At 40.6% G+C, this 27,123-nt stretch overlaps 1 protein-coding gene and 1 long non-coding RNA gene across 9 annotated transcripts in view; one reads left to right on the forward strand and one right to left on the reverse strand.

Annotated features, from left to right (window-relative positions):
• NFIA (nuclear factor I A) overlaps window positions 1-27,123 on the reverse strand; it is a 427,927-nt gene that overhangs the window by 381,721 nt on the left and 19,083 nt on the right. The window contains exons 1-3 of one of the 8 annotated variants that reach the window (XM_061411773.1): window positions 19,736-19,812; window positions 19,014-19,071; window positions 13,074-13,605 (exon numbers count right to left, since the gene is read on the reverse strand). In XM_061411773.1, coding sequence (XP_061267757.1) covers window positions 13,074-13,605; window positions 19,014-19,040 — 559 coding nt within the window. In that variant the 5' untranslated portion in view covers window positions 19,041-19,071; window positions 19,736-19,812. Of the gene's footprint in view, window positions 1-13,073; window positions 13,606-19,013; window positions 19,402-19,602; window positions 19,622-19,735; window positions 19,813-27,123 lie in introns of those variants that run through there. The other 7 variants (XM_061411774.1, XM_061411779.1, XM_061411776.1 and 4 more) reach the window with 7 other exon arrangements.
• LOC133244507 (uncharacterized) lies at window positions 19,838-21,512 on the forward strand. The gene is made up of 2 exons (XR_009735426.1): window positions 19,838-19,982; window positions 21,201-21,512. It is a non-coding gene; the product is annotated as an uncharacterized LOC133244507 (long non-coding RNA).

The raw sequence follows: 27,123 nt of genomic DNA on the forward strand, positions 1-27,123 counted from the left end.
GCCTCACTTCTCACCCTGACCGTCAAACAAAGAAATCTGTCTTGAGTTCCACGATGTACTCCATGTCACTATGACTAATCCAAAGCATTTTTATTTACAGTGTTCAGAATGAATTTCTATGACAATTTCATGCCATTCTCACGTGCCTTTTGAAAAATAATTACTGAACGAGTCATTTGTTCTGTGCACTATATAAAGAAAAGCACCTGTATTAATGGCTGCAGAAACAGACTTCATTTTCAGGTCAAACAACAAGCAGATGTAACAGAGAACAAAAAATTTCCAATATTTGGGACCACCAGATTGTTGTTGGTGTCGCTGCTGTTTGTACTTCATTTATCAGACAGGCAATAGTTCCTCTCCTTTCTATCACCATCTGTACCCACTTTCCCAAAAGACCCTCACAGCTGCCCCGTTACCACACTAACACACACTCACACATACAGGACCCCCTTAATACTTGCCTGTTTTCTTTTCACAAGAGAAAGAAAGGCAGAGCAGTTTGAGACTTCGGACAACTTAAAACTCACTTCCACGTCAAAGTCCCAAGATTACTTACTTTCTTCGGAGATGGAGCAAAACAGAATGTAAATGGCTGTGCTTCTGGGACTTGGCTGTATTTTAGGAACGACCTGCAACTGCCACGTGAATTCACCACACTTGCTCTCAAGGCCTCCCCTTCCTTTTCGTTGGTCACTCCTTCATTTCTCCTGCTGTTTAGTTTCCCTATAACTCTGTTTTATACCTCTGCTGCTGCTAAGTCACTTCAGTCATGTCCGACTCTGTGCGACCCCCACAGACGGCAGCCCACCAGGCTCCCCCGTCCCTGGGATTCTCCAGGCAAGAACACCGGAGTGGGCTGCCATTTCCTTCTCCAATGCATGAAAGTGAAAAGTGAAAGTGAAGTCACTCAGTCGTGTCCGACCCTCAGCAACCCCATGGACTGCAGCCTTCCAGGCTCCTCCATCCACGGGATTTTCCAGGCAAGAGTACTGGAGTGGGGTGCCATTGCCTTCTCCGATTTTATACCTCAGTGTTCCTCAAAGGAGGGCCTTAAAAAAAAGAAGGAAAAGTTTCTTGTATACCAGATTTCTCTAGAGAAGACATGCTACAGTGAACTATTAAATAATAGAAACCACCTGTGCCCTGTTCTGTCTACTTCAATTTGCTTTCCATTTATGTAGATATTTCTGACATAAGAAAACAAAAAACTTAACACTTACTAGTAATGTCATCAGATGACAGAATTCCTCAATGGAGACCAATCTTACGGGAAAAGGGCGGTATCAATTACTGGTTTTGCAAATGTTTAAAACTACATATGGGCTATTAGTTGGGAGAATCCTAATTTTAAAACATTGAAAACCTTAAAATCTTAGTTTCTGAGGAAACTTCATCTAAGATGGCATCAACTCATCTCCTAGTTTTTCCTTCAGTTGTGTATCTTTGGCACCTACCACAGTGCTTAATAGATAGTGAGCATTCAAAACACGTTTGCTGAACCGAGTTGTCAACGACAAGGTTGAAACTGTCAGCGGAGGCAACCAAAATACATCTCCTATGACGACACCAACCAAGGGCATTCACCTTGATGCAAACGATAACAACAGACCACAACTGCTCCTCAACTTACACACGAATTTTCTATCTCCAGAGCTCCTGGATGCACAGACTTGCAAAATGAAAGTTTCCTCTAAGCTTCCTTCAAAGTATAAAGTTCTGAATCTATTAACAAACCAGGACAAAGGCTACTTGCTCACCACTTTCTAAACTTCAGAGAAGGGCATCCCTGGTGGCTCAGTGGTAAAGAAGCTGTCTACCAATGCCAAGGACACTGGTTCGATCCCTGGCTCAGGAAGATCCCACATGCCACCGGGCAACTAAGCCCATGTGCCACAATTATTTAGCCTGTGCTCTAGAGCCCGGGAGCCACAACTACTGAGCCCATGTGCTGCAACTACTGAACCCCAAGAATCCTAGAGCCAGTGCTCTGCAATGAGAAGCCTGCACTCTGAAACTAGAAAGTAGCCTCCACTATACAAAACAAGAGAAAAACCCGCACAGCAACGAAGATCCAGCACAGCCAAAAATAAAATTTTTTTTTTAAATTTTAACTTCAGAGAAAACAATAGCTTTCAGCACTATAATGTACTTCCAAAGAACAATTTTAAGCCCATCCATAAATTCCAAAGCAGCCCTTAGGGAGAATGATATACTCAGGAACACAAGGAGATAAAAACAGGCCGTGGAAAGATCAGACCTGGTAACCAGCCCTAACCACTTACTAACCATGGACCAAGGACACATTTCTCAGCCTCTTTGTTTCTCAGCAGCATTAAGGCAATTATAAAAGCTCCCCTATCTAAAAGGTAAGATTTACATGAAGAACTAATAAAATAATGTATAAGAACCAACTTAAATATCATAGAAATGAACAACACTAGTCTAGCAGATCTGGCTTTCATCCTGGCTCTGCCACTTACCATTGGCCTAACCTTGAGTGAGCTAAGAACACTCTCTGAACCTCAGTTTCCTGAATAACAGGAGTAAACCACAACAAAAGGCATCTGCCATCTCCAATCGCCCCCACCACCCAACATGAAAAATTCTCCAAAACTTGGAGAAGTCCAAAAGGAAAACAAAGCAGAAACAAAGCAACCCACATAAAACCCAAGAAACCCATATCCACAATTTAGAAAACCAACAAAGCCAACCCTAAGAAATGGCACCCAGCTATGTAAACTCCTTTAAGTGCCCGGAGTGTTTAAAGAGTCTGTCACAGAATGCTCCAGCACAAAGCAAAACACACTGTTACAGCTGCTCTGTTCACACTTTTTAAAAGGTGTCGGTAATAAAGGGCCAAACATGCGACTCTCTGAATGTGCATGTATGCTCCTCTCCCATCTATCTGTCTGCCTCCAGTTCTGCTGTCTCATGACCTGGCCTCACTTACTCAGCATCACCCACCCCAGCACAGCACCTCTGAGGCTCAACTGCAAATAAAGTTAAAAGCTATGCATAATCAGTCTTTAGATAGCAAAATTGAAAATGTCTCTCTTTGAAGAATCACAAAGCTTTCTGTCTGAAACCTCTGACCTTTCTAGAGAAATCAGAGTCACTGTAGTTTAAAAATGTAGGTGGTAAAAGTACAAAGGATTACATTTATCCATTGTGCATGTTTGCCATCTTTTCTGAGATGAGGGGCAAATACCTTCAGAACAATTAGTTCTTCAATGCTAACATTTCAGGCTGCAATACCCTCATTCTCCAAGAACTGTACACATCCTGGGCCCAATGAGATGGCCCTTTTCTGTTTGTTTCTATTCCTATTTTACAGAAAATCTAAAATACACGATTTCAGAATCCCTTTTTTTAAAAAATAAGACTTTTGTCTGTACAGTAAATAAGCAGAAAAAATAATAATAAAAATTCATTTGAATCTTCTTAAAAACCACAGTCATCCTTGATTGGGTCGGAAGGGTAAGGGACTTTTAAAAGTACATGTAAAAGAAAAGAGAATTCTTGATAAAAGTCCTTGTCACATATTAAGAGGCCATACAATAAAAGTATTGCAATGACTATCTTTCCCTGACAGGAACAGACAACAATAGTTGTGCTGTTGAACAGCATCAAGTTACAAAGACTTCATTCTCAGAAGTTACTTGAAACTACTTTCCCAAAGAGAACCTCCACCATTTAAAAGGAGGGGAGAAAAGCCAACTAAAGAAATCAATCAGAAACGTTAGTAACTCGGTAATTTTTATACACAAGGCATCCATGCAAAAATCCTGCCACAGTCCTACAGAGATGCAGAAAGCTTCTGCCAAATTCTTATCCCAAATCCTTGCTTCATCTTAAGTGTCCGTAACCCACTTATCTTTAACTTTCAATTACTTAACGCTAAAAATGTACTCTCAGGTATACACTGTTTTCCATCAACAACACTTTTAATGTTTAATATTTATGAATTATACTCAACATAAAAGATGTTTACTATTTTCATTCTTAATCTGCTATTATATCTGAGCCCATACAGCTCTGCTGAAGGTTTACATGCAGATGCACAGTATCTTAATTACTCATTCTACAGTAAGCTCTTTAAGCATCTCCATTCCTCATTCATTTGGAATGTTTAAAAATGCCACAAGAAGGGCTTGATGTCATCTCAACACTGAAATCCATCTGTCTATGGCCCTCTTTTGACTTTACTCCTTTTGCAGCCAAAATTTTCACAAAAGTTGATGAGAATTTGTCAACCTAAGGACTTGTGATGTCAGCTCCTGTGAAAGGCAATGGAATATTTGAAAGTGACAATGATGGGATCCCATACGTACAATATTCACTTTATGTAGGAGCTTAAACTTAAATCACTAATCTCTTCAAAATTAAAACACACAGAATTCTAAATGTTTCTAATAGGGGAAGAGGAAAAAGGTAGGGATATAACACAGAAGAGACAATTATGAGTTTCCCATATTAAGTAATAGGTCCCAAATTTTGAAAATTAAATGAATTATTGATGTTGTAGCACCACAGTTCCTATTTATCCACTGACAAATACCTTTCCCTACCAAAAATTACCAATCGGATAAAGCTATATGACTCACCACAGATACATCTTCCCCAACAGCATGAACATGTTGTTGCACTAGCCAATCACAGGCTGGCAAAATTACAAAAGGAAATAAAATCAGCCAAACCATAGCAACAAAGACAACAGCCTGACAATGGCAGATGCTACACAGAAATACCAACAAAACTGCTAAATATTATTCATTTTTAAAATATGTTTTATTGCTACTTTCATTTCATCTTGCTTTTATAACCCATAGAGCATTTCAAAAATAGTCATTAAAATATATACATGAATATATACGCTCTGAAAACAGTTTTTGTTTGGAAACTCACAGGCTATTGGTCCCCCCAGAAACTCTCACCAGAGACATCAAAGGTAGGCAGTATGGAACCTGATGGAGAGGACAGTGGGGTGTGAGCCCTATTTTTTTTATTGCAATCCTCTTTTGTTTCCAATTGAATCACTTTTAACACACACCTCAGGTTTCCCTTTCTGGGATGACATACTCCACACCCTAACTTTTAAATTTATTAGCACTTTTAAAAAATTAAACTTAAAAAGAAAGTCACATTTCTATTTTATTCTATGTAAGTTCAATTCAACAGCTTATTTTTTTAAATAAATATTAGAAGGATTCATATATACAATGAACAGATATAGTATAAATTATAATTATCACCTTTTTTCTATTTACAATTATAAAATTCATGTTGAGTGAGGCTCTAAACTTTTACACTTAAGTCATTAAGAACTAAACCTGCTGAAGTTTAAAGGAAATGAAAATAAAGGCATTAAATAAATTAATCAATAAATACATCAGTTACTTAAGGGCATTAACATGAAACTTGTTCCTATTTTCAATTTTTCTCCTTTGTCTTTAAAATGAAAAATCTACTTTTTTAACTAATAAAATTCCATTTTTTGCTTTTTTAAATAATTGTACAAAAGATCTTTTGGGAACAAAGTAAATTTAAAACATTTAAATCTAATGAGGAAATTAAAATATATATATATATATAAATGTACAAAAATCTACCCAGTAAAATATTACATGCAATTATGATTTTTAAAATAATAGTTGCTTTAATTCCCAAAACATCTAGAATCAATTCATCTAACTTTATCTTACCAAAAAAAAAAAAATTCTTAAACCTGTGTTATAATGCTTCTATTCACTAAACTTCTACATTCTAAAAACAAGAAAGAACAAGTCATTCCAGATTTTTGACCCCAACACTAACAAGCATGAGACCATTTCTCCCTCTTCTAACCAAGTGTGGCTTCATTTTGCGGACAAAACCTGAACTTCACTGTAAAATATCTCCGTGGGAAGGGTTTGGATTTTGACTTTTTATTGCCCTTTGATTTAAGGTAGGTGTGTGATGCCATTTAAGTGACATCCAATCCCTCTTTAAATCCAGACAACAGGATGTAAAGAGGGATATCAGACGGATCTGAATTTTATTTTTAAAAGAATAGGACACAGAATCAGGAGGCCTGGGTTTAATCTTGCTCTGCACAAGTCACTAGGCACCTCTGAGACTTGATTTTCACCTGTACAAATGGACAGTGTATTACTTATTTACAATACTCCAATGAAGTTTAAAAAAAAAAAACAAAAACAGAAAGCTACAATGTATGCCAAAATTTAGTACTGCACTTGCTGCAAAACAGACACTGAATAAAATTTATTATTAATATTTGCCCAGCTGCCTGCTTGCCTGCCTTCCTTTCTTCCACCCATCTCTTTTTCTGTGCAGTGCTGTGCTGTGCTTAGTCACTCAGTTGTGTCCAACTATTTGCGACCCCATGGACTGTAGCCCTCCAGGCTTCTCTATCCATGTGGATTCTCCAGGCAAGAATACTGCAGTGGGTTGTCAGGCCCTCCTCCAGGGGATCTTCCCAACCCAGGGATCAAACCCAGCCAGGTCTCCCACACCGCTGGTGGATTCTTTACCATCTGAGCCACCAGGGAAGCCCCTCCTTCTCTCTACTCTTAATCTATCAAGGTCCAAAATACTTACCACTAGGAAAATATGTGAAAGATACGAAGACAAATAAGTTTAAAGCTCTCAAAAAACATGAAAGCTATACCACTTCAATCTCCAGTTATTACCATCATCCTAACCATTTCTCAGGTTGAGATTAGCAATATCTCACAGACCAACACTTGCCAAATGCACAAATGAATTTATCTCAATCTTATCTCATTTAGTATCTCTGACAAACAAAACAGCAAAAATATCCTTTGCTCCAAACCTGCCACAATTTGTCATTTGTGAACGTATTCCTTTGGCTAAAAGGCCATGTTTATTTCACTAGAATATTAATAAGACTAACCCTGTTAGATAAAATATACTTTTACCCTGTGGAATTGTCATAGCAAAATAAGAAGTATTGATTTCTAATAGTTGGGGAAATGCCTAGGAAAAAAGCCATTTCTATCTTAACAGCAGCTAGAGAATTCTGATAAATTCTAAAGTTTGGATCAATCACTTCTAACAGTTGCCTTGGTGGGAAATGGCCAAAATGTTGACAACATTGTAAGTTTCCCCCTTGAAAAGCAAAATGGTAATAATAATAATGATTATCTCAGTAGCCCCCTTTCCAAGTTCATGCATGCCACAGTGTCCTTAACTGGACCCCTAAATGCTACAAAGAATTTTTGCAAAACTTTTCTTTCTAAAAATCTGAAAAGAAATTCCAAAAGCCCCCACATAGTCTCTCAGTCTAGAACATACGATGCAAAAAATGATGGTGAGATGGATTATAAAATTCTCCACCTGATGTCTTACTGCCTGGGATCCTTTTACAGTCATTACTTAAACCAAAACACTTTTTAGAGCATCTCCATTTGCAATTAAGTTCATAGTTTTATGTTTCTCTTAACAAAGCATGCCAGTTCATTCATTCTCTTCCTCCTCCACCTGACTTCTTCCTTCCCCTGACCTCACCTCCCAAGGATTTACAATTTTATGTTTAAAAGCAAGATCTAACCTCTAAATGACCATGGGAAAATAATTGCTGAAACGACAACAAATTGGTGTTTAGCACGTTCACTGAATGCAATCTGTATTTTATGTTTTTCCTTCTATTCTAACCTCAAAATTGTTTTTAATAATCTATATTAACATTTGTGAGCAATTAGAATTGTTGCTGCTTCTGTGCAAGTTTTAAAAAACCGACAGGCTGTTCTGCATCCTCTGGAAGCAGCTTGAGGCCTTAACCAAGTAAAACACCCAGTCCTACTGTGTACAGCAGTGACCACAACAAAGGCTGTGGTTTCTCCCACACTAGCCCTAAATAGGTTTAAATTAATGCTATCCATCACGGGGTGGAAAAGCAGACAAGGCAAATCCAAGCCAGCAGCGTTGGGAAATTTCTTACCAACACTCAAACCTCTGAGCCATAAATGAGCTGACCTCTGTTTTACTCCAGAACAACCCTTTTTCCCTATTCCTTCTTCTCTCTCTGCCTTTCAACTTCTTTCTCACCACATTCTAGGATAAAGAATATTTTTACTGCATTCTAAATAGAGGATATTGCTACAATCTTCAGGTTATGTAGAAAACACTCAAGGATATAAAAGCCATATTTAATCTCAAGTTTGCTGATTGGGCTAACTCCCTTAAAGAATGAAAAGATAAGTAGAAAGATGACATCTTCTAAAAGCTTGTGCATATACCAATAAGTTACAGTACATCAATCAGCCACAAAATCCACCTTTGGTTTAAGGTTAGGGTTACAATTTGAAATAGAGTGGTACTAACATTAGATATCACTGTATATAATCTTACCCCATTCTTTTTCCAAATACAGTTTATTATTATAAATCAAAGAAACTAACCACACAACTATTTCTACTAGGCAGTTTATTAAGGTACTATAATGTATAGTCTTAGATTTGAGTGTAAACATACATACACACAAGCTTCTGCTAACAGGACATATTAACTATATTTTAGATACACAATCCTGCCACAAACATAGTAAGTTACCTTAAATTTAAAAATCATCACAATTAATTTAGCATAAAATTATAAACTGTAACAATCTAACATTATCCATTAAAATTTTTTTTATAATTCATGGGGTCGCAAAGAGTCGGACACGACTGAGCAACTGAACTGAACTGAACTGAATACTACTCAGTATGCACTGATAACCTTCCACAGATGATTACACTGTATTTCAGGTACCCGCTTTTTAGAAAAAGAAAGCATTTCCCTCTACTCTATCCAGCACTCTGTGTGCAGCCTGGATGTGCACACACATGCACACGAAGCGCACACACGCTCCTACACAGACACTCCTAATCTTACACCTGCTCTGAAGCAGTAGGAAGTGAATTCTCAATCTGTCAACATGACCATCTGCTCTATCTGCATATCACGGCTTCCTCTATTACTATATGAAGGAATGGCAATCACGAAGCCAAAATACAACTACAGTGCACCTGAATGGGAGTCTCTCTTTGTTGAAATGGAATAATATGTGGCCTATCAAGGAGAAACTAACAGTAACAGAAATAATTTGAATGAGCATTCAGGACAACATAATTAAGTGAACAATATCGTACAGGTAATGTGGTCATCAGGAACCCTGCCAGCAGGTTTCCAGGACAGGTACCAAGCTTCCCAGGCACCGCAACTCTTCCAGTAAGTGAGCAAACCTATATTATTCCTGGTCCGAACAACACGAAGTAAAGGTAGCAACGATGGGAGCATGGAAGCAATCAGTAACAACTGTACTGAAAACACTACTGTGCAAACACGGGCACTTTCCACCGTGAAACTAACAAGTACTCTGCTACCATTGGGAAAAGTTCAGTTTGCTCTGTCACGGGCTAATTAACAATTACAGCAACTACCTGACTTCTCTCCTGTATTTGTCTTTCAAAGTGAATGTTAAGGCAACTAAAAATACTTCCAATCTTAGAAAATTCCTCACCTGCTAAAAACTGAAGATGCTCATTGTGATTAATCGCCTTGGGGCCTAAAGCCACTCAAAACTTAGCAAAGGCCTTCGCTGAATTAAACATAATTCTATTTGTTTAACTTTAGTTTTTAAACATCTCCACACAGCTGCCTCAGCTTTCATTCTATCCCCCAGCAGGTAATAACTATAAAAAGTAAATTGTCACACTGTCATTTTATGGCCTAGATACAGCAACCTATCTCTATATAAGAGATGAGTCCTTAAAAAATCTAACCCCTTACCAAATTTAACTAACTCAACTGAGAATCTTTCTAGAATCTGATTACATTACCAGAAGTTATACAGAAGCAGTTTAAAAAAAAAAAAAAAAACTCTCCAGAAAGTTCTCGGTTGAGTGCCTACTAATGAACAAAGGTTAACTTTATCTAAAAGGTCAAATGCCTGGTGGCTAAGGTTATGACCTTAACAACTTAAATTGTGACCTTGCCACGTGCCGGGTATATTGTAGATTCTGATACAGATCATCTGGTAAAGACTAGTCATAAATTAGCTTTACTGTTACACGCCCACAAAGAAAACCATTTGCCACAATACCATAACATCTCCAAGATGTCATGCGATACATGGGAAGGACGACTCAAGTACAGACCAAATTCTGGGCATAAAATGGTTTTACTCTTTTGTACTTTTAACGAGATGAAATTCTCAGGCTTCTGGAATCACTCCGATTTCATTACACTTGTTACTGTTTATCAGCCACAAAATTCACAGTTCTAATGCCCCTTGATTTAGAGGGAATAAAAAAAAAAAGGAATGCAGTTTATGTATTGTATTTTGCGTCTCAATAACTTAAAAAAATCATCTCCTACACTTTTAAAAAACAACTGATTCTGCATTATCTTCCAGTATTTACATATGTGTTCTAAGATTTCAACTTCCGTCCAAAGAAGAGGCTGAGGCATGAAGCAATAATTATTGTATGCATTTTTAGAAAGAAAAAAAAATCTTCTTGTGGCAATCAAGGGGGGAAATGGCATTTTGGGAGGAAAAAAAATACATTTAATAGAAAGGAGGGAGGGAGACTATAGGTGAAAAGGCCACAATGGTTTTGGCAAGTTTCTTGAAGCACGTTTCAGAGTCTCTGCCTCCTGCCAATACTGGCAAGTTCTCAAAACTTTTAAGGAGGTAAAAACATTGTTTAGTGTTTACAAATCTTCAGTATTATAACAGATGCTTGTCAAATCAGTTGTATGCGAGTTGACCGATCTACCTCCTATTTGTACTGGCAGCTTCCCTTCCACAAATAGCAGGCCTTTAAATCTCTGAAATCAAATTTGAGATATTTTCAGACAAAAGGCCATGAGCATCCCTCGGACCCTTCCCGGTGCGCGCAGAGGCGCCGCGGCTGCGCAGGGAGAGCCAATGGCCTGCACTTGGCCGGCATTCAGTCAACCGAGGGATTCTGGGAGGCGCAGGGAAACCAAACCGAAAGGTAGTCTGATCCACGGTGCTGGCAATAAATCTTTCATTAGCAATAAGGATGCTCACTCTTCCTAAGCAACCTTCTACCTGCCATTTTACCAACATCAACCTTCCGGTCCTTGAAACCGCCAGCAACTGTGTTGGCTCAAGGATCTGGAGCCATAAAACGGGCAAAATGTGTCAACAGTGAGAGAGAATCCAACGTGAAACGGCGAGAGCGAGAAGGGCTGCGTCTCTGTGAATCTAAAGGAAACGTTTACACCTAAAACTTAGAAGGGACGCTGCTCATACCAATAAGCGCAGAACGGGTATTCCGTTGTGATGTTACCTTCGAAGGACGCACACACCGCGATGGGCATCACTCGTTGGCACCTGCAATTTCCTATGTTGGTCCGTTAGAGCATTTATTATCATTTATAAAGTATTTACTTCTCCAAATATTATAGATTAAACACACGATTTTTGAAGAGTGTGCTCCCAAAGCACCTCTAATAGCCACACCTTTTTTTGCACCTTGCCCTGGCAGAATCTCTACTTATATTTATAAAAATAAAAAATTTTAACTCTGCTTTTACAGTAGACAAAGTAACAACAATAGAGTTAACCAAGAGTTAATAAAGGGCCGCTTGTTCCTGTTTAGAGGTCATTTGGGAGATGTTGCATTTTCGTTTTTGCTACCCAGAACTGGCTAAAGCAACAGGCACCTCTTATAATTAAGTATACATTTTCAAAAACCCAAATATTTGAAACACTTACAGATCACATCCTCTAAAATACTCATCTATCCCCTGCCAACAGAATGCAAATGATGATGTGACATGCTTGCAAAGTAAATTTCTCCAGTTTCTTATGTAAGGACAGATGGATAACAAAAGTTCTCTTTCTAAAACATATATTGAGAAAAATAATAGAGAATAGGCTATCAGATGACTTCTTTAAAAAACTGCTCACATTTTTAGAATTAAAAATGTTTTGCAAAACAATGGAGTGTTCCCTTTTACAGGTATCATCTTCTCTGCCCTTTGGCAAAAAATACATACATACATGCACCCCAAAACAACCTACTGGAAGGATTCCACAACCTTCGTTCTTCCATCTGGCTCAAGTAACTGCCATAAAGGTAATCTAGCAAGACCGATATGTACATATAAAAAGTCAACAAGTTTCACAAGACCTGAGCTTTCACGTTAACACAATAAGCCTTTTGTCTAAAACAAGACAAGAGGAACAAAGTAAAAATGCATTGTTTTATCCAGTCCTCAATAGTTTTATCCCGAATGCTACTCTACCTGCTGTAACAGACACAGGAAAAGCATGCCTTGAAAACAGCCTTGGAACAATAAAGAATGTTATTATGAATCAAAGCAACTCAATCAATTTTCAATATTGGTTTCTCAATTTGTTCATGCACTATACAGGTTTGGTTACTTTTAAGATTAACCTTTCCATCAACTGCTTAAAGAGTTGGATTGTTTTTTTTTCCCTTAGCAATCTTAAACACCACCAAGTATTCCTAACACAAAGTTAGTAAGTTTGTATTAGTGTGATTCTTTTTTCTTTATAAATGATCAGCAATTTGATAGCAATCTTACCTCCAACCTCTCCTTGATTAGAAGGGGGCTCAAGAGGCTCCAGAAGGTTAAAAACACTCCCAGAAGAAAAGCAACTAAAAACTTTGCCTCACTATCAAACTAAATGCTTTTTAAATAGATCACTTGCCAGTTAAAATAGACTCTTTCTTACAAGGGTTTTTAAGAGGTTTCTCTCACCCCTCATCAAAAAAACGTGATTTAAACAATATCTCATAATTGACTACCAACAAATTGATAACACTACTTGCCAAGAGAATTGAACTGAACAAGAATGCTCTCAAAGCTATGCTTTCCCACCTGAATGAAGGTGGAACCTCAAACTCTGCAGCATCTGGCTACTCTGACATTGGGCTACCTTGGACACCACGCTGTCCATATAGACGTGGCCTGCCATAGGGAGCTCAGGAATGGCCCAGCACACGCAGAGGTCATCAGGAAAGAAGCACCCGCGAGAAAGTGGACCGACTTCTCACCATCGCACTTACCTGCTGCATGCACAAAGTATGCCAAATATAAATCGAGTTCCTTAACAGAAACCCCTATGTGATGGGGCTGGACACAGAGCCCTGGATTAGAGCACTGCGGGGACTTTACAAGGCGCTCGCCATCAGTACTTTCGAGCGGAATACCTTTAAATAAAATCACCATAACAAGGTCCAACCTCCAGACTTTATCTGCCTGGCGGAGGCAGTCAATTCTTCGCATCTTGCCTTTCTGGTCTGGGTTGGAAAGAACGCAACACGGAGGCTTTTTCCCTGTAACTGTAAGAACAAAATCCTCTCGGTACTCAGGTCGGATATCTTTCCGCAACTTGGCCAGCAGTCGAGATGCCCACTTCTGTTTGACCTCTGGTTTTTCACTTAGCAACTCATCCTTCACAGCTCTCTCTTCTTCTTTTGACATACGCTTTTCATGTTTTTTGAAGTATTTTCGTTTTCGGGCCTGCAGGTTGAACCACGTGTAGGCGAAGGCTCGGACGTGGGGCAGAAGTGCTTCGATGAAAGGATGAAATTCATCCTGGCAAAATGAATCAAGACAAAAATATAACTAAAATGAAAACAAAAGGAAACAACATTTCTTTAGATGCTCACCTTTAAAATATGTATATATAATCCTATTTCACTTGAAATTTGATTCAAGCATTACCAAAATCATACATGGGATTGCTATGGGAAGTCCAAGAGGGGGGGTTAAAAATACTATCAGTATCGTGTCTCACAATCTCAAAGAAAAAAACTGTTAAAAGTAAAAAATGGTTTGTTATGTTACAGAAGTGTACCAGGTTCTATTGTCGGGCCTACGTCCCAAAGCCTTTAGACAGCCAGTGAAGTTTATCGAAATGCTTATAACAACATATAATCTTAACCCTATTTCAAGGAAGGCATATCTAATTTTGCTCCAGCCTTGACCTCACTACTTGTAGTACAGCCAGGGCTCCGCAGCCAGATTGGCAAATCCTAAACATTTAGATGCCAGTCAGTGTTGATGTAAGTCTAGGAGCAAAAATCATCTCCACGCTCAATGGAAACAAAGACTTTCCCTCTAAAAGTAGTGCGTGTAGACTCTGATCTGTTTCTTAGTCATTTTTGTAACATTTTAATTCCTTTTTAAGTATTACAGTTAACAATTTTTTTTTTTAACTCAAAAACTTAGAAAAATTTGGCAGGTCCATATATAAAAGAAGAAATGGATTTTATATTTGTCGGACTAGAATAAAAGATCTATGTCCAAGACATAATTGCTGATATTATGGAAATGAAACAAAAAGGCAAAAAAGGGGGAAAAAAAAAACAAAAGCATTCAAGCCAGATAGTAAACAGAATGTGTCACTGTGACAACACGGTTGCAACTAAATACATTCAGTTTACTGATGTGATTGTGAAATACCTTCAGCAATAATCATCCCTAAAGAACAGGGTACCTATTTAAATTTTGAAAACAGTATTTCAGGTTTTTTGTTCTCACAGGGAAACAGAGAACCTGGTATATTCAATGCTTATGAGACTACAGGAAAACCCTCATGCTTGCCTCTTAAAATTCAAGTAATTTGAAAATAAAATTGAATCTAAAACATTTAAAATTTTCTTACTCTTTTATTGAAAATACTTGATTCTTTTGTTTGACATTTTCTTAGGAAACAGAAATATAAAATTAAAGGAAAATTAAACAGTAACCTCCACAAAGCTTTCTGAGTACATCTAACTTTTGATTAACCAACCCACACTAATCTTACATAACTTCTCCCCACTGCACAACCCCCACCAAAAGATAAATTATTTACTTTCAAATAAATGAGGATAAGGAAGCCAAAGAAATATTTGATGACTTTTTTAAAGGGTGGAGGACAGACAAATATAAAATGCATTCTTTAAGTTTGGAATATCCATCTAAATATATACTTTGGAGGCACAAGTAACTATAATGTCCAAAATATTAATACTATCAAACCAATTATTAATTTTTAAATGTTAGAATATAAATTGAGTGTTTAAAATTGGTGAAATATTTAAACAATCAAGCCTGTTAAAATATAAATTACAATCATTTAAACACTACATATGACTGCTTTTTAGGTAAGTTTATATTAATATACAATAAATCATTTCAATAATTGACATTTAATTTTTTCCTCTCTCAACAAATTTCAGGCTTTGTATTTCAAGTTTAGGCTTGAAAACTGCTCTTTTTCAATAAAAGAATCCAAAAGCAAAGAAGTCAGCCTTTATAATGCATGTACATTAAGTGGAGAGAAAACAGAGAAAAATACAAGAATTATATTATTCTTTCCTATATACCATTTGCACTTTAAAATTTCTGATGTTTGGGTATCTTTTCTACTATTATACTTTGAAAGAGAGAAATGGGGTGGGGGGAGCATTTTTCAAGCCACAGTTTATCTAGCAAGGTATACACCAAACCGCAGAGCATTTAAACATTACTAAATTCGGAGTTCATCCTTGAAATGCTCTAAAATACATAAATTTAGGATTTGAAACACTCCTTCACATTGACTGACTTTTTTATATACACAGGACATGCGGGGGACCAAGGCTCTCTGGAATTATGCAAAGAAAGCCCGGAGTCTACCTTAACTACAAAGTGAGCTTTCACCAAAAGGAGGATTTCATTTTAAAGTCTCAGCACCATTTTAAAATGCAAAGAATAAGTTAGCTCCAAACATTCATATTTATGTCCAAACCTAGTCTTATTAAAGCACTTTAATAATGATAAACATTTAAAATAAATCTTCCAATGTGACATTTAAGTGTTCAAAGATATCCCAATATGCTTCTCAGAGAACTGCGAACTGCGTTCATTCGTGTTCAAAAGGATTTTGTTTACCTGCCAACCAAATGCCCACATATCTCATCAAAAAAATCCTTAAATGAGGTCAACTATGTCAACTAATCATTAAGAATAATCTAAGTCCCAATTTTGCATCAAAAGTATTTACAAGTTTTTACTCCCCAAAGGTTTTAAGAATGTGCCAATAAAAGTGCACAATATTTTGTATTTTTTATGACTCAGTCACATGCACAATGATAGTGCTAGTTATTTTTCTCAACACACAATTAGAAATATTCCAGAATATCAAAACTAAAGGCTATCATTCACTTGTAGGAAATGTCCAGGCATAGCATAAATTAATTTTTAAAGAAAAAAACAGTATGCCCTTATAAATCATGTTGTTGCACATATCGCCATAAGCTGTGGAATATTTAAAAATAGTCAAGAGAAAACAAAAAGAATATTTTACGTATGTACTCGGTGAGAAAGTTACAGGCCAGCAATAAAAACAAACCTGAAAACCTGTTTCAAAAGCAACAGGACTTGGAATCAGCATCTTCAATATTCATCTGTTTGCAAGTAAGCCAAGTTTCAGAACCACGGAATGCTGATATTTCTGGAACTACTTCTTTGAAAGGTTCACCTATAAATTTCTACTGTTATCATTCTATGACCAGGTACATGATTTGGTTAAGATGTGCCCACTTGGATTAAACTATGATGTTTGGCATTTTCCTAATAAAGTTTTTAAAAATTGCATTCACGTATATGGAGTCTATTCTTTCATTTAGAGTCTTTTTACCACTATGCTTTACTGGACTTTCTTTAATGACCAATAAACTTCTTTTTTGTTTTTAAAACTGGCTCTAAAGCTTTATAAATATTCTGGCAAGTTAAATACATTGTGAATCAATTTTTTAAAAGAACAACTCATAAAATACATGACCCTCATTCACTATTTAGTGTACATTTTCTTTACAAACTGTTACACTAAGTAAGCATTTCTCTTGGTGTTTCCAGAAGAAGGCCTACTGAATGTATCCATCACAGGGCCAAATAGGTTTTTGTTTTTTTTTTTAAAAAAAAACTTTCTTAATGTGATAATGGCTCATGAGCTGTGAGAATCCTGTAACTGTGTTAAATACCTGACTATGCCCTGGGCCTACATGCGTACACTGGTATCGTCATATATGCACCATGCCAAAATATAAATTTATCTATTGAGAGCTCACTGGAGAAGTCGCTGAAGTGTCTGCTAAGTTCCCTCCTCACAACAGCAGCACCACTGGTATTATCTACCAGTTCTATGTGTTGCAAACTTTTGCCAGCTAGAACTTCAGCCTTTGAATCTCAGCATTTTCACTGTAGTCATAACTCATTCAAATTATCTTACACTTTGCATCTTATCCATATGCAATTGTGAACCTTGCCAAAAGTGGTTGGAAAAGTTTCATTCCATACTTCCACAAGTTACTAAAATAGTAACTTAGGAAGTTTGTTAGGGAAAAATAAAAAACTTTTACAATAACTGAAAGCAACTGCCATCCATTATTAATGCTAGGCCTAAATCCCAAATCGACCATTTCAACATAAAAGATATATTTAAGAGTCTTCTGAGATCAAATAGCCGGTAGATGACTGTTAGATATTGCAATAAGAAGGGATGTCATGTGGGAAATAAATACAGAATCTAGACAGGAGAGAAGAAACTATGGATACTTTTTAGTCTTCCAAAAAGAATTCCGGATAAACCGTTATCTCCTGCTAAATGAAAGCAAGAAGTGGTAGCAGGTTTTTGTAGGGAGTGGTGAGTAAACATTTTACATGAAGCATACAAACTTCATGTACATTATTAATGGTCAGATCGCAATGTACCAAAACAGTATGAAGGCTCACAGTTTTCTTCAAAAAAAAAAAAAAATTAGCGCAAAATCACTTTGACTTCATGCCTTTTGGTAAAAATAAATAAATAAATAATATATTCAATAGGGACCAGATTTGGAGCCTTGAAGTAGCAATATTTTGCCTGGGGGTAGTGCAGATAGGGGCGGGATGGAAAGGGAGGACATGGAAAGGAGAGGCGCTGGGGCGAGAGAGACCCACGCTCCGAGTTAGGTCGGAGGGGAAAAGTTGCCCCAGTCCTGAGCGCGGAGCTGCCCGAGTCGCGTTGCGGCGGCGGGGGGAGACGCGTCCGACCGGGCCGCCGCTCGGGCTCGCGGCTGGGAGCCCAACTCCGCCCGGCGCGCCCCAGCCCGCGGCCCGCGGCCTCGGCTGCTCGCCGCCCTGCGCAGCGTGGGCTCGTCCCGGCACGGAAACTTTCGCTCGGGAAAGCCAGCGGGCGACAGGCGGCGAGGACGCAGGCTCCACCCGGCCGACGCGGGGAAACGCGCGGCCCCGCAGCCCCGCAGTCCCGCTCCGCGGAGCCCCGGGGCCGGCTCGCCGCCGCCCGCCCGGGTCCGAGGGGCGCTGTCTCGGCCGGGGCCCGGGGCGCTGGCCCGCGTCCCTCCCGCGGCCGGACCCCAAAGGCTGACAAAGAATAAACAAAAGTAAGAGTTTGGGGCGGCTGCGGCGGCGCGGGCTCCGCGGGCGGGCCGCGGGCGCGGGGACCTGAGTTCTCCCGCAGCCGGGGGTGCAGCGGCCCCGAGCGTGCGGGGCGTGCGGGGGGCTCCGTCGGCGGCCCCCTCCCCGGGCGCCGCGGAACTACAGAAACCGGCCTCGCGCCTGCAGAAACGCTGAGTCCAGATTTCAGCGTGACATGAGCTGCAACCCCGCCGAAACACGTGCGGGGCGTCCGAAAACACCACCGTTCCGCAGTCAATCGCCCCGATATTAATTAACGCATTAATAAGAGGGCGCCATTAGCCATGTGCCCACACAAATGGCCGTGCAAGAGGAATGCACCCGCATGGAAACAAAGTTACTTTCTTAAAGCTGTATTTCTCCGCCCCCCCACCACGAGCACACGCGCGCACACTTACACACACACACACAGAACACGCGCAGATATGGGCACACCCCGGGACACATGCCCCGGGCCCTGCTAGCGCGGGGTCCCCGGCACCGCCGGCCCGGCCCCAGGTCTGCCCCCGCCATCCCGACCCCCCCGCCCCCGACTCCGCATCCAAACAGCTGCTTACCTGGGTGAGACAGAGCGGAGAATACATCACTGCCGGGCGGTGGGGTGTGCGTGTGCGTCTGGTGTGTGCGGTTTGGAGGTGTGCGTGAGTGCGGGTGAGAAAGGAGAAAGAGGGAGAGAGGAGGAGAGAGAGAGAAGGGGGGAGAAAAAAAAAATCAAGCCTGCTTCTTGCGTTCACATTTCCAACTCGGCTCAACTGCAGCCAGCCAGCGCTATTGCCGCTCCATGAGCTGAACTTTAACCCCGCCTAGAGTTTCCCTACACTCCACTATACATGTCTACTGTACGCGGGCGTTAAAGGCATAGCGCACCCTTTCCCGCTCCCGCGCCCGCCGGCCGGGTGCCCGCGAGCTGCCCGCGCGCCCGCCTCCGCTCTGCACCGCACCGCACGGCCGCCGCCCGCTCGCGCCGCCGCCGGTGGGGGGGGGGGGTGGGGGAGGGGGCGGCTGCGGCGCCGCGCGGCCAGCCGGGTCCCGAGCCTCCGCGGCCGCTCGCGCTCGCTCCTCGCTCGCTCCCTCTCTCGCTCCCTGGCTCGCTCGCTCGCTCGCTCGGCCCCCCCCTCACCCCCCCGTCCCCGCTCAGCGCATTACTGGGTAACGCAGTGAGGAGCAGTTACAGTCTGTACTCCCGGGCAGCTATAGGCTGCCACAGGATGTGCTTAAGCAAACAAAACTACTTTTCCTCGTCCCCATCCCCCAACCCCCGCCGCAGACCTTCGCGGACCTCGGTGGAGGACTTGGGCAACTTTGCCAGGTTGCCCTGCACCCCTCGATTCACTGCGTGGGCACGGAGAGAACCGCGGAGAAAGCCGAGCGGGGTAGGGGGGGGCGGGCTTGCAGATTTGCATGTATGCAAATTTAAAAGAATCAGACCTCCTAGGTAACTTTTTTTCCCTTCTGAAATGCGGTACGGCTCAAAGCATTGTAATCTCTCCAACGAAGCTTTTTGTGGGAATAGATCGTCGGCAGAGGTAATTATGCACAAAATCCTGCAAACTTTGTGCAGCTTCAGTCCTATGGCCTCCAGAAGCGGGGGTGGTGGGGGAAATTTTCACAAGGAAGATTCACCGGATTTGGGGGCTGGGGTAGGGGGGTTGTCTGGAGAAAGGGAGGCGGAGATTAACGAGCATTCTCCCTCCCAGGACTGTGAAACTAGTGGGTTTGAGCACAGACGCCATAGAAAAAGTTCTGTCACGTTCAGAAACAACAGTGGTTTAGCTGTGACATCTTTTTCTTTTTAGGAGGAAAAAAAAACGTGAAAGGGATGTCCCCTTAGGGAAGGGAGATATTCTCGTCCACAAACGCGTGCCCAGAACTGGACACAGGCCTGTCATTACCGCCCCTGTTCCCGGGACACCTCTGGAAGGGTGCCTTTTAAGAATCCCCTCTTTTTCCCTCCCCCAGGTAATAGTTCTTAAAATGGAAAAGAGCTTCCTGCAATTATTTTAGGTTTGCTAAAGTATTGTTTTGGCAGAAAAGGGGGGTGGTTTTTAGGGTTTGGCAAGATGCCAATAAGCCTGCTTTTCCAGTTTTTTTTTTTTTTTTTTTTAACCTCATATTTTCTCTCTAGGTTCTCCTCACTGCTGGGAAAGGGAAAGAAAAAAAAAAGTATACCTTCTTCCTCCAAACCCCCATTCCATCTCTTCTCATCTCCCTCACTCTAGTTTGCAGCCTTCTGCATTTTCTTATCCTCAAAATTCCAAAAGGGAAGACGACTATATGGCGATGAAAGGCTCTCTCTAGCACACAGACAGGGGAATGTGCACCTTGGTGGAGGTTGCCCATCTAGAGAGCCTCTGAAAAGAGGAAATTCCTGTAGGAATGCCCACTCTGCGTGTGTGGATAAGATGATGTGTTAAGGCCACTCTCATTCAGACTCTTTCCCCACCCCACTCTCTTTTTTTAAAAAGTAAGGGGCAAGAAATATGCTCCTAGAGAAAAGAAAATGAAGTCCTCAAATATTCTGCATCTTTCTAATGTGATTTTATGCTTGTTCTCCAGTTACTTAATAGCCAAAATAATTCCTGGCTTCTCAGGAGACCATTTTCACACTCCCCCGCTTCTAAATATCCTTGGAAATCTCTCAGGTTATTTATTAAGGGGTGAGGGGAAATAATGACTTAAAACTTTAATAAAAGAGCCCCGTTTCCCAAACGACACAACTGCTTTTTTTCCTTGCTTCCTCTTAGATTTCAGTAGGAGAAAAACGTCCTAAAAGGATAGCCGAGTTACAGAGACAACATTCCTGGCCACGAGAACCCTTGCTGGGATCTATAACTTCAACGCGCTCCAAGTTTCCTCGATAGAAGTTTCTGGCTGACAGTTCCAACATGTAACTGAGGCACAGTGAGAAGTTATTGTTCAGAGTGTGTACTCTTGGGAAGCTCTCTTCCAGAGAAGATTAAAATCTTTCTTTTGGTGTATTAAAAGATAGACTTCACATCTGCCACTTTCCAAAACAGTAAAGATTCTGAGTTTTAATTGAATCTCAAGGAAAAGGATTTTTTTTTTTTTTTAAAGCACTGGCACGTCGCCCTGGTGTTTTTTTTTTTTAATGGGGAAAAGTAATTTAATGCTGATATTTCTACTTTAAAAACTTCTTTTGTTGCAGCAGTGGATGTGCCCGCGATTTCCAGCTTTCTGCGGTTAGCAATATTATCTTAAGTAACTTTTGGCGCCCTTCGTAAGACTTTTGGATATGGGACGATTGTTTGCGCCCTCTAGGCAAGGGCTGGATCCAAGTTCAGCACCAAAGCCCTTCACATCCGCTCCTGCTTTCTCTGCTATCTCCGCCAGCTCCCGCTCCCTCCCCCGCGGGAGGGGGGTGGGGTGGAGAGGCGGGGGAAACACTACAAAGCCCAGCTCCAACTACAGCCTTTGGAAATCGGACTGAGAAAAATACAGTAGAAGAGTTACAGTTACAGAGAGGCTTCTGGTAACTTTCTCTCCAACAGGCATAAATTTAAACACACACACAAAGAAACAGATGTTCCTCAAAGGGCAGTCTGGGGGTAAAAAACATTTCCAACTCTCTCCCCTGGTCCCAAGTTACAAAAGTAAATCCTTGTCCAGAGTTCACAAAGATACTGAGACCCTTGAAAGAGCACAGGGATGAAGGGTGAAGAGAAGAAAAAAAGGATAGTGGAGAGAACAATATAGGAAACACAGGTGAAGTACAAAAACTAGTTTACTGCAATCATATAAATGACCCATTGTTAGGAAGGATAAACCCCTTATTGGAAATAACCACTCCAATCATTTATTTTGTAAGTGCTAGGAGACTGCCTTGAAATGGGATTGTCTCTGTGCAAAGGAGGCTCCTGTCATGCTCTCTGCTATCCATATTCTTCCTGGCACAGAGCCCAGCCTTGCATTTGCTGTGTTTTATTTGCAGAAATGTTACCTTGCCAGTTTTAGTGAAATCCTCTTAGATATATAAATTACGTCAATAAGGATTCACTCATATGTGCATCTCGGATACCTCTCATTTCAGAGGTTACTTAATAGGAAGATCTTGTTAATATGATTTAGATTTTAATGTACAAAGCAGTGAAGATAAAAGTGGGGTTCAGAAGTGACAATGCCATTTACTATAGTTCTTACCAAGACTAACTTTATTACTCACATTTCCCAAGGTTTTCCTTCTCTAGTTTTTTGACCTGTAGTCACTTGTGTGCAGATTTTTCTTATATGCATATATTCCTAAATTGAATCATGTTGCTTAACTGAGCATCTAAGCAGATTCTTACATCAGATTTCCAGGCCAGATTTGATTAGAAGGCCTAAAGCCTTGGGAAATAGCTGGATGGGAATTTAAGCCAAAGATGGGAAAGAGCCTCTATTATTTTCCATTCATTTTCCAACAGAAGTAGGTGTCTACACTGCTCATAGGGAAGGAAAAGATGGATATATTTTAGTCAGAGGCTGCCAGTTACTGTCTCCAAGACAAGCTGCTGCTGTTGGTTTCCACAGGATTGGTGTCAAAGACTTGTTCAAGAGGCCAGACTCCAGTGGAGAGTTAGCAAGTCAGCAATCTTCCACACACACCCTCCACAGGGGTTAATGTGGTAACAAGAAGAAATGTGCAGTTGGCCAGTCTCAATATCCTATTCGCTACTGACCATATATTAAACAGAATTCAAGAAAAGTCAAGAAAAACACTCTCCCCTTCTTCCTTTCAAATGTATAAAACAGCTGTCAGTCCACCTGTGAAACAGTCTCTCCTTTAAAACTGTTGTTTAGAGTTCCAGAAGAGAGGCTTGCCTATTCCTTCAAAGTACCTGAAAAGCCAAAGCTTCTAAGATAAACAGAGAAAGACGTTTTGCACTGCTAAGCATGCAATACATTACTTTCCAAAGCTCACTACAATCCCATAGTTTATCAGCCACACATTTTTAAAAGTTGAACAACCATCTTCCACAACCGTTAACAACTTCCCTGAATTTACAAATAATCATTCATGCAAAGTTAAACATTTCTCTAACAGAATTTTTTTAACTTTTTCTAAAAGGCAAGGAAGGCTTACATTCATGCAAAACAAAACAACCCCACGTTAATTAAGTTCTTTTTTTCTTCTAAAATTCAAAAACTCTTTCCTATTGTGCTTGCTAAATCCGGAAGAGCTTGTAGCTTTGACAGCTTGAACCACACCATCCCCTTCAGAGCCGCAGAGAACTTCAGATCTTCTCTGTCCCGCCCCCTCTGGCTACTGAGAACCATTGTACACCCAAGCTTGGATATGATTGGGTAAAGCTTTTGTCAATCTCCCCTATGGTCCCATTGATTAGAGGATCGAATCGTCAATTATTCTCCCGGTCCAGACATTTCTTTTCGGGTTAGGTTGACTGCTGAGGCCAGACGTCTTTTTACAGAACAGAGCACGTACAGGATTTTTCCCCCCCTTTCTGGAACCGAGCAAGCGCTAGGAGGAAAAAAAAAAATCTGTCAAGCTCAGCAATTTTTTCAAATCTCGGGGAGAAAAAAAAAGGAAACCCGGTCCTTGATGTACATAACAAGAAAAGAAAAGCCATCCACAAAGCTACATCTTTAAAACAAAACCATCACAATAGACATTTACCCAGCAATCACTCCAATGCATATGCAAGCTAGAGAAATTTTAAAGTCTTAGCCATTAAACAAAATCATTCTACCATTATTGTTGTTTATAAAACGCGTACCGTATAAACGCAAAATAGAAAGTTTAAAGCTGAACCACGTACCACTGCAATGTAAAAAGAGTACGTGAGAAACTGAGAAACTTTAAAATGTTCAGACGAATTGCTTCATTAGTTGTCCCCCTTTTTTTGCATTAAAAAAGACATCTAAATAAACTTGGAACCGTTGAAAACCCGGAAGAGATTTTTTTTAAGCTGTTGGCCAATTGCAGGCTTCTCGGAGACTTTTTTTTTTTTTTTAACTCCAAATCAGGAGGCTTTTGCAATTGCAATACGCGCTCTCTGCCTCTCTCACTGTCTCTCTCTCCTCTTTTGAAAGCGATCCAACCCCGGCTGGCTGGTTCTCAGATTCTCTCTGGTTTTGCCTTGTGTGCTTTGGATTGTACGAGACTTTGCAGAAGTTGCAATCGATTCGCAGTCTCTCTCTCCTCTCCCTACCCCCTTGTTTATTTCCGCAATCGCTGCAATTTGCATAGTAACCACGCACGAGGCGGTGGGGGCCGGGAGGGGGCAGGGAAAAGGCCTTGCCCCCTTCTCCCCTCCTCCTGTCTCTCTCCCCGCCAGTCTCCTCCTCCCCCACGGCTTGTGGCCAATAGGAGCCCCGGCATTCAGCGCAAGCTCCGGTCGGGACACCGTTCGGAAGAAAGCCCCTGTGTTACTAGGCCCGGCTCTCTGGATGGTGTTTTTGGCGCAGTAGGAGTTCCCCCGCTTGAGGACCTCGCAGCCGGGACTAGGGAGATGTGACGATATAGTACCTTTGCCTGCGGTTGTGCGGGTTTCGCACGTTTTAATCAAGTCTGCACACCTGCTTTCTCGGTTTCTTTTTCTGTAGTCTCTCGTGAGTTATTAGGCTAGTTCAGGATGGTTAGTGAGAGATTTAACCTTTATTTGCACTGGTGTAGACCAAGAGCTAAAGATCCTCTTTGGTTCATTAAATCAAGAGAGTGCAAAATGTCACAGAGAACTCCAATGAAATAAAGCTTCTACTCCAGATTCAGAAAGAAAAAGGCATTGGCTCTACCCTGCAGATGGCTGAACATAAAACTGTTAGGTGGGCTCCCTCAAGAATAAAGCTGTCCCTTTAAAGCAAGAGATGCAGTGAAATTCTAACTTAATTGCAAGGGTCTAATTTGTCAATATCCTTAAAAAAAAAAAAAAAAGCCTGAGTTCCACAAAGTTTAATACAGCCCTCCACGTCCCATCCCCCGAAAAAAAGAGCTGAAAGACATTCCACATATATAGGGGAGAGGCGTTAAAACACAGTTATTGGATTATTAAGTCCTCCATCTCACTGATTCATCTTATATCATTAAACCAGACTCTTTAAGATCATGTAATCAGGTTATTTCAATGTCAATCTTTTATGTGTTTGTTTCAAGCAATAAACAAGCCATTGGTTCAGTGGTGATGTGTGTATGGGGTAGGGTGTCCCTTTAAGTGGAAAGCTTCACAACTGGCCTATTATTATTATTTTTTTTAATGTGTTTGCTTTGCATCAGTTAAGTAGCTTAACACATTTTTACTGAATAACTGAGTTACAGGAAAATGTGTGCTTAGCTCACTTGATAAAATGTATCCAATAAGAAGTCAAGAGGAATAGGAAGCAACCTGGCAGTTGTCTGATTTTCTTAACTGTCCTTGGTGAAGTTACCTAATTAATTAATAACAGGACCTTGCACAGTTAAATTAGAGGTTAGAGAAACTTCCTATTTTATTTTGGACCACATTTTTGGCTTTAGACTTAAACACTTTACAACTAGCTAACTAATGAAGCATTGCTGGGAGGTAAAGTACTGTGGCTGCCCTTGGTATTACGCAGGATTTGCTGTTCTGGTCTGACTCTGATAGATTCAAATATTGTCTAGCTCTGAAAAGTCTGTGGCATTTAATCCACTGAGCATTTCCACTTGGCATACCACTTTCACCTTAGAAACACACTTGATGAGATATAGTGGCTTAAGTAAAAAGAAAAAAAAATTTTTTTAAGTAATCAAAAAATTTCTAGGCTTAGTTTGGCTGGTGCTACGCTATGTGATATTGAGACGGTTATGTAACACCTGTAAAATAGGACATGGACTTATTGTGAGAATGGAGGTCTGTTTTATCAAGAGCTAAGAGCCTTTGAAATGCACAAGAGGTATCAACTTGTATTGCATTGCTCTGTAGATGCTGTGGCCTGAATAATTACTAATTTTAAGCAAACCAGGCCTTGTCAGTAGGTGGTAACAGTGAGTTTTGTGTATAATGTCTGTACTTCATTAACTTGGTCTAATGTGGTAGGTTAGCACCTGTTCCAAAGTAACCTTTTATATCTTCGTCTAGTCAACAACAACACAGTATAGGCTTTGGAATCCAACTTAGGTGTTAATGTTGGTCCTACTAATGTGTGGTGGTGGTGGTGGTTCAGTCGCTAAGTCATGTCTGACTCTGTGACCCCATGAACTGCAGCCCACCAAGCACCTCTGTCCATGGGATTTCTCAGGCAAGAATACTGAAGTGGGTTGCCATTTTCTCTTCTAGGGGATCTTCCTGACCCAGGGATTGAACCTGCGTTTCCTGAGTTGCAGGCAGTCTCCAGCAATGCAAGTGGATTCTTTACCACTGAGCCACCAAGTAAGTGCCTACTATGTGACTCCAGGCAAATTATTTAACCTTGGTAAGCTTTAGATCCCTCCTTTGAAAAATGGTACATATTCAGATACCATATGTAAATTACTACAATATATGTGATCAATAAAGGTAGCTATAATAATACTATTACTGTTTAATATTTATAGTGTTGTAGGTGAGCTTTCCGGTTTGCTCAGTGGTAAAGAGTCTGCCTGCCAATGCAGGAGATGCAGGAGACACAAGTTCGATCCCTGGGACAGGAAGATTTCCTGGAGGAGGAAATGGAAACCTACTCCAGTATTTTTGCCTGGGAAATCCCATGGACAGA

Source organism: Bos javanicus, chromosome 3, assembly GCF_032452875.1.
Source record: "Bos javanicus breed banteng chromosome 3, ARS-OSU_banteng_1.0, whole genome shotgun sequence".
Classification (NCBI taxonomy): Eukaryota; Metazoa; Chordata; class Mammalia; order Artiodactyla; family Bovidae; genus Bos; species Bos javanicus.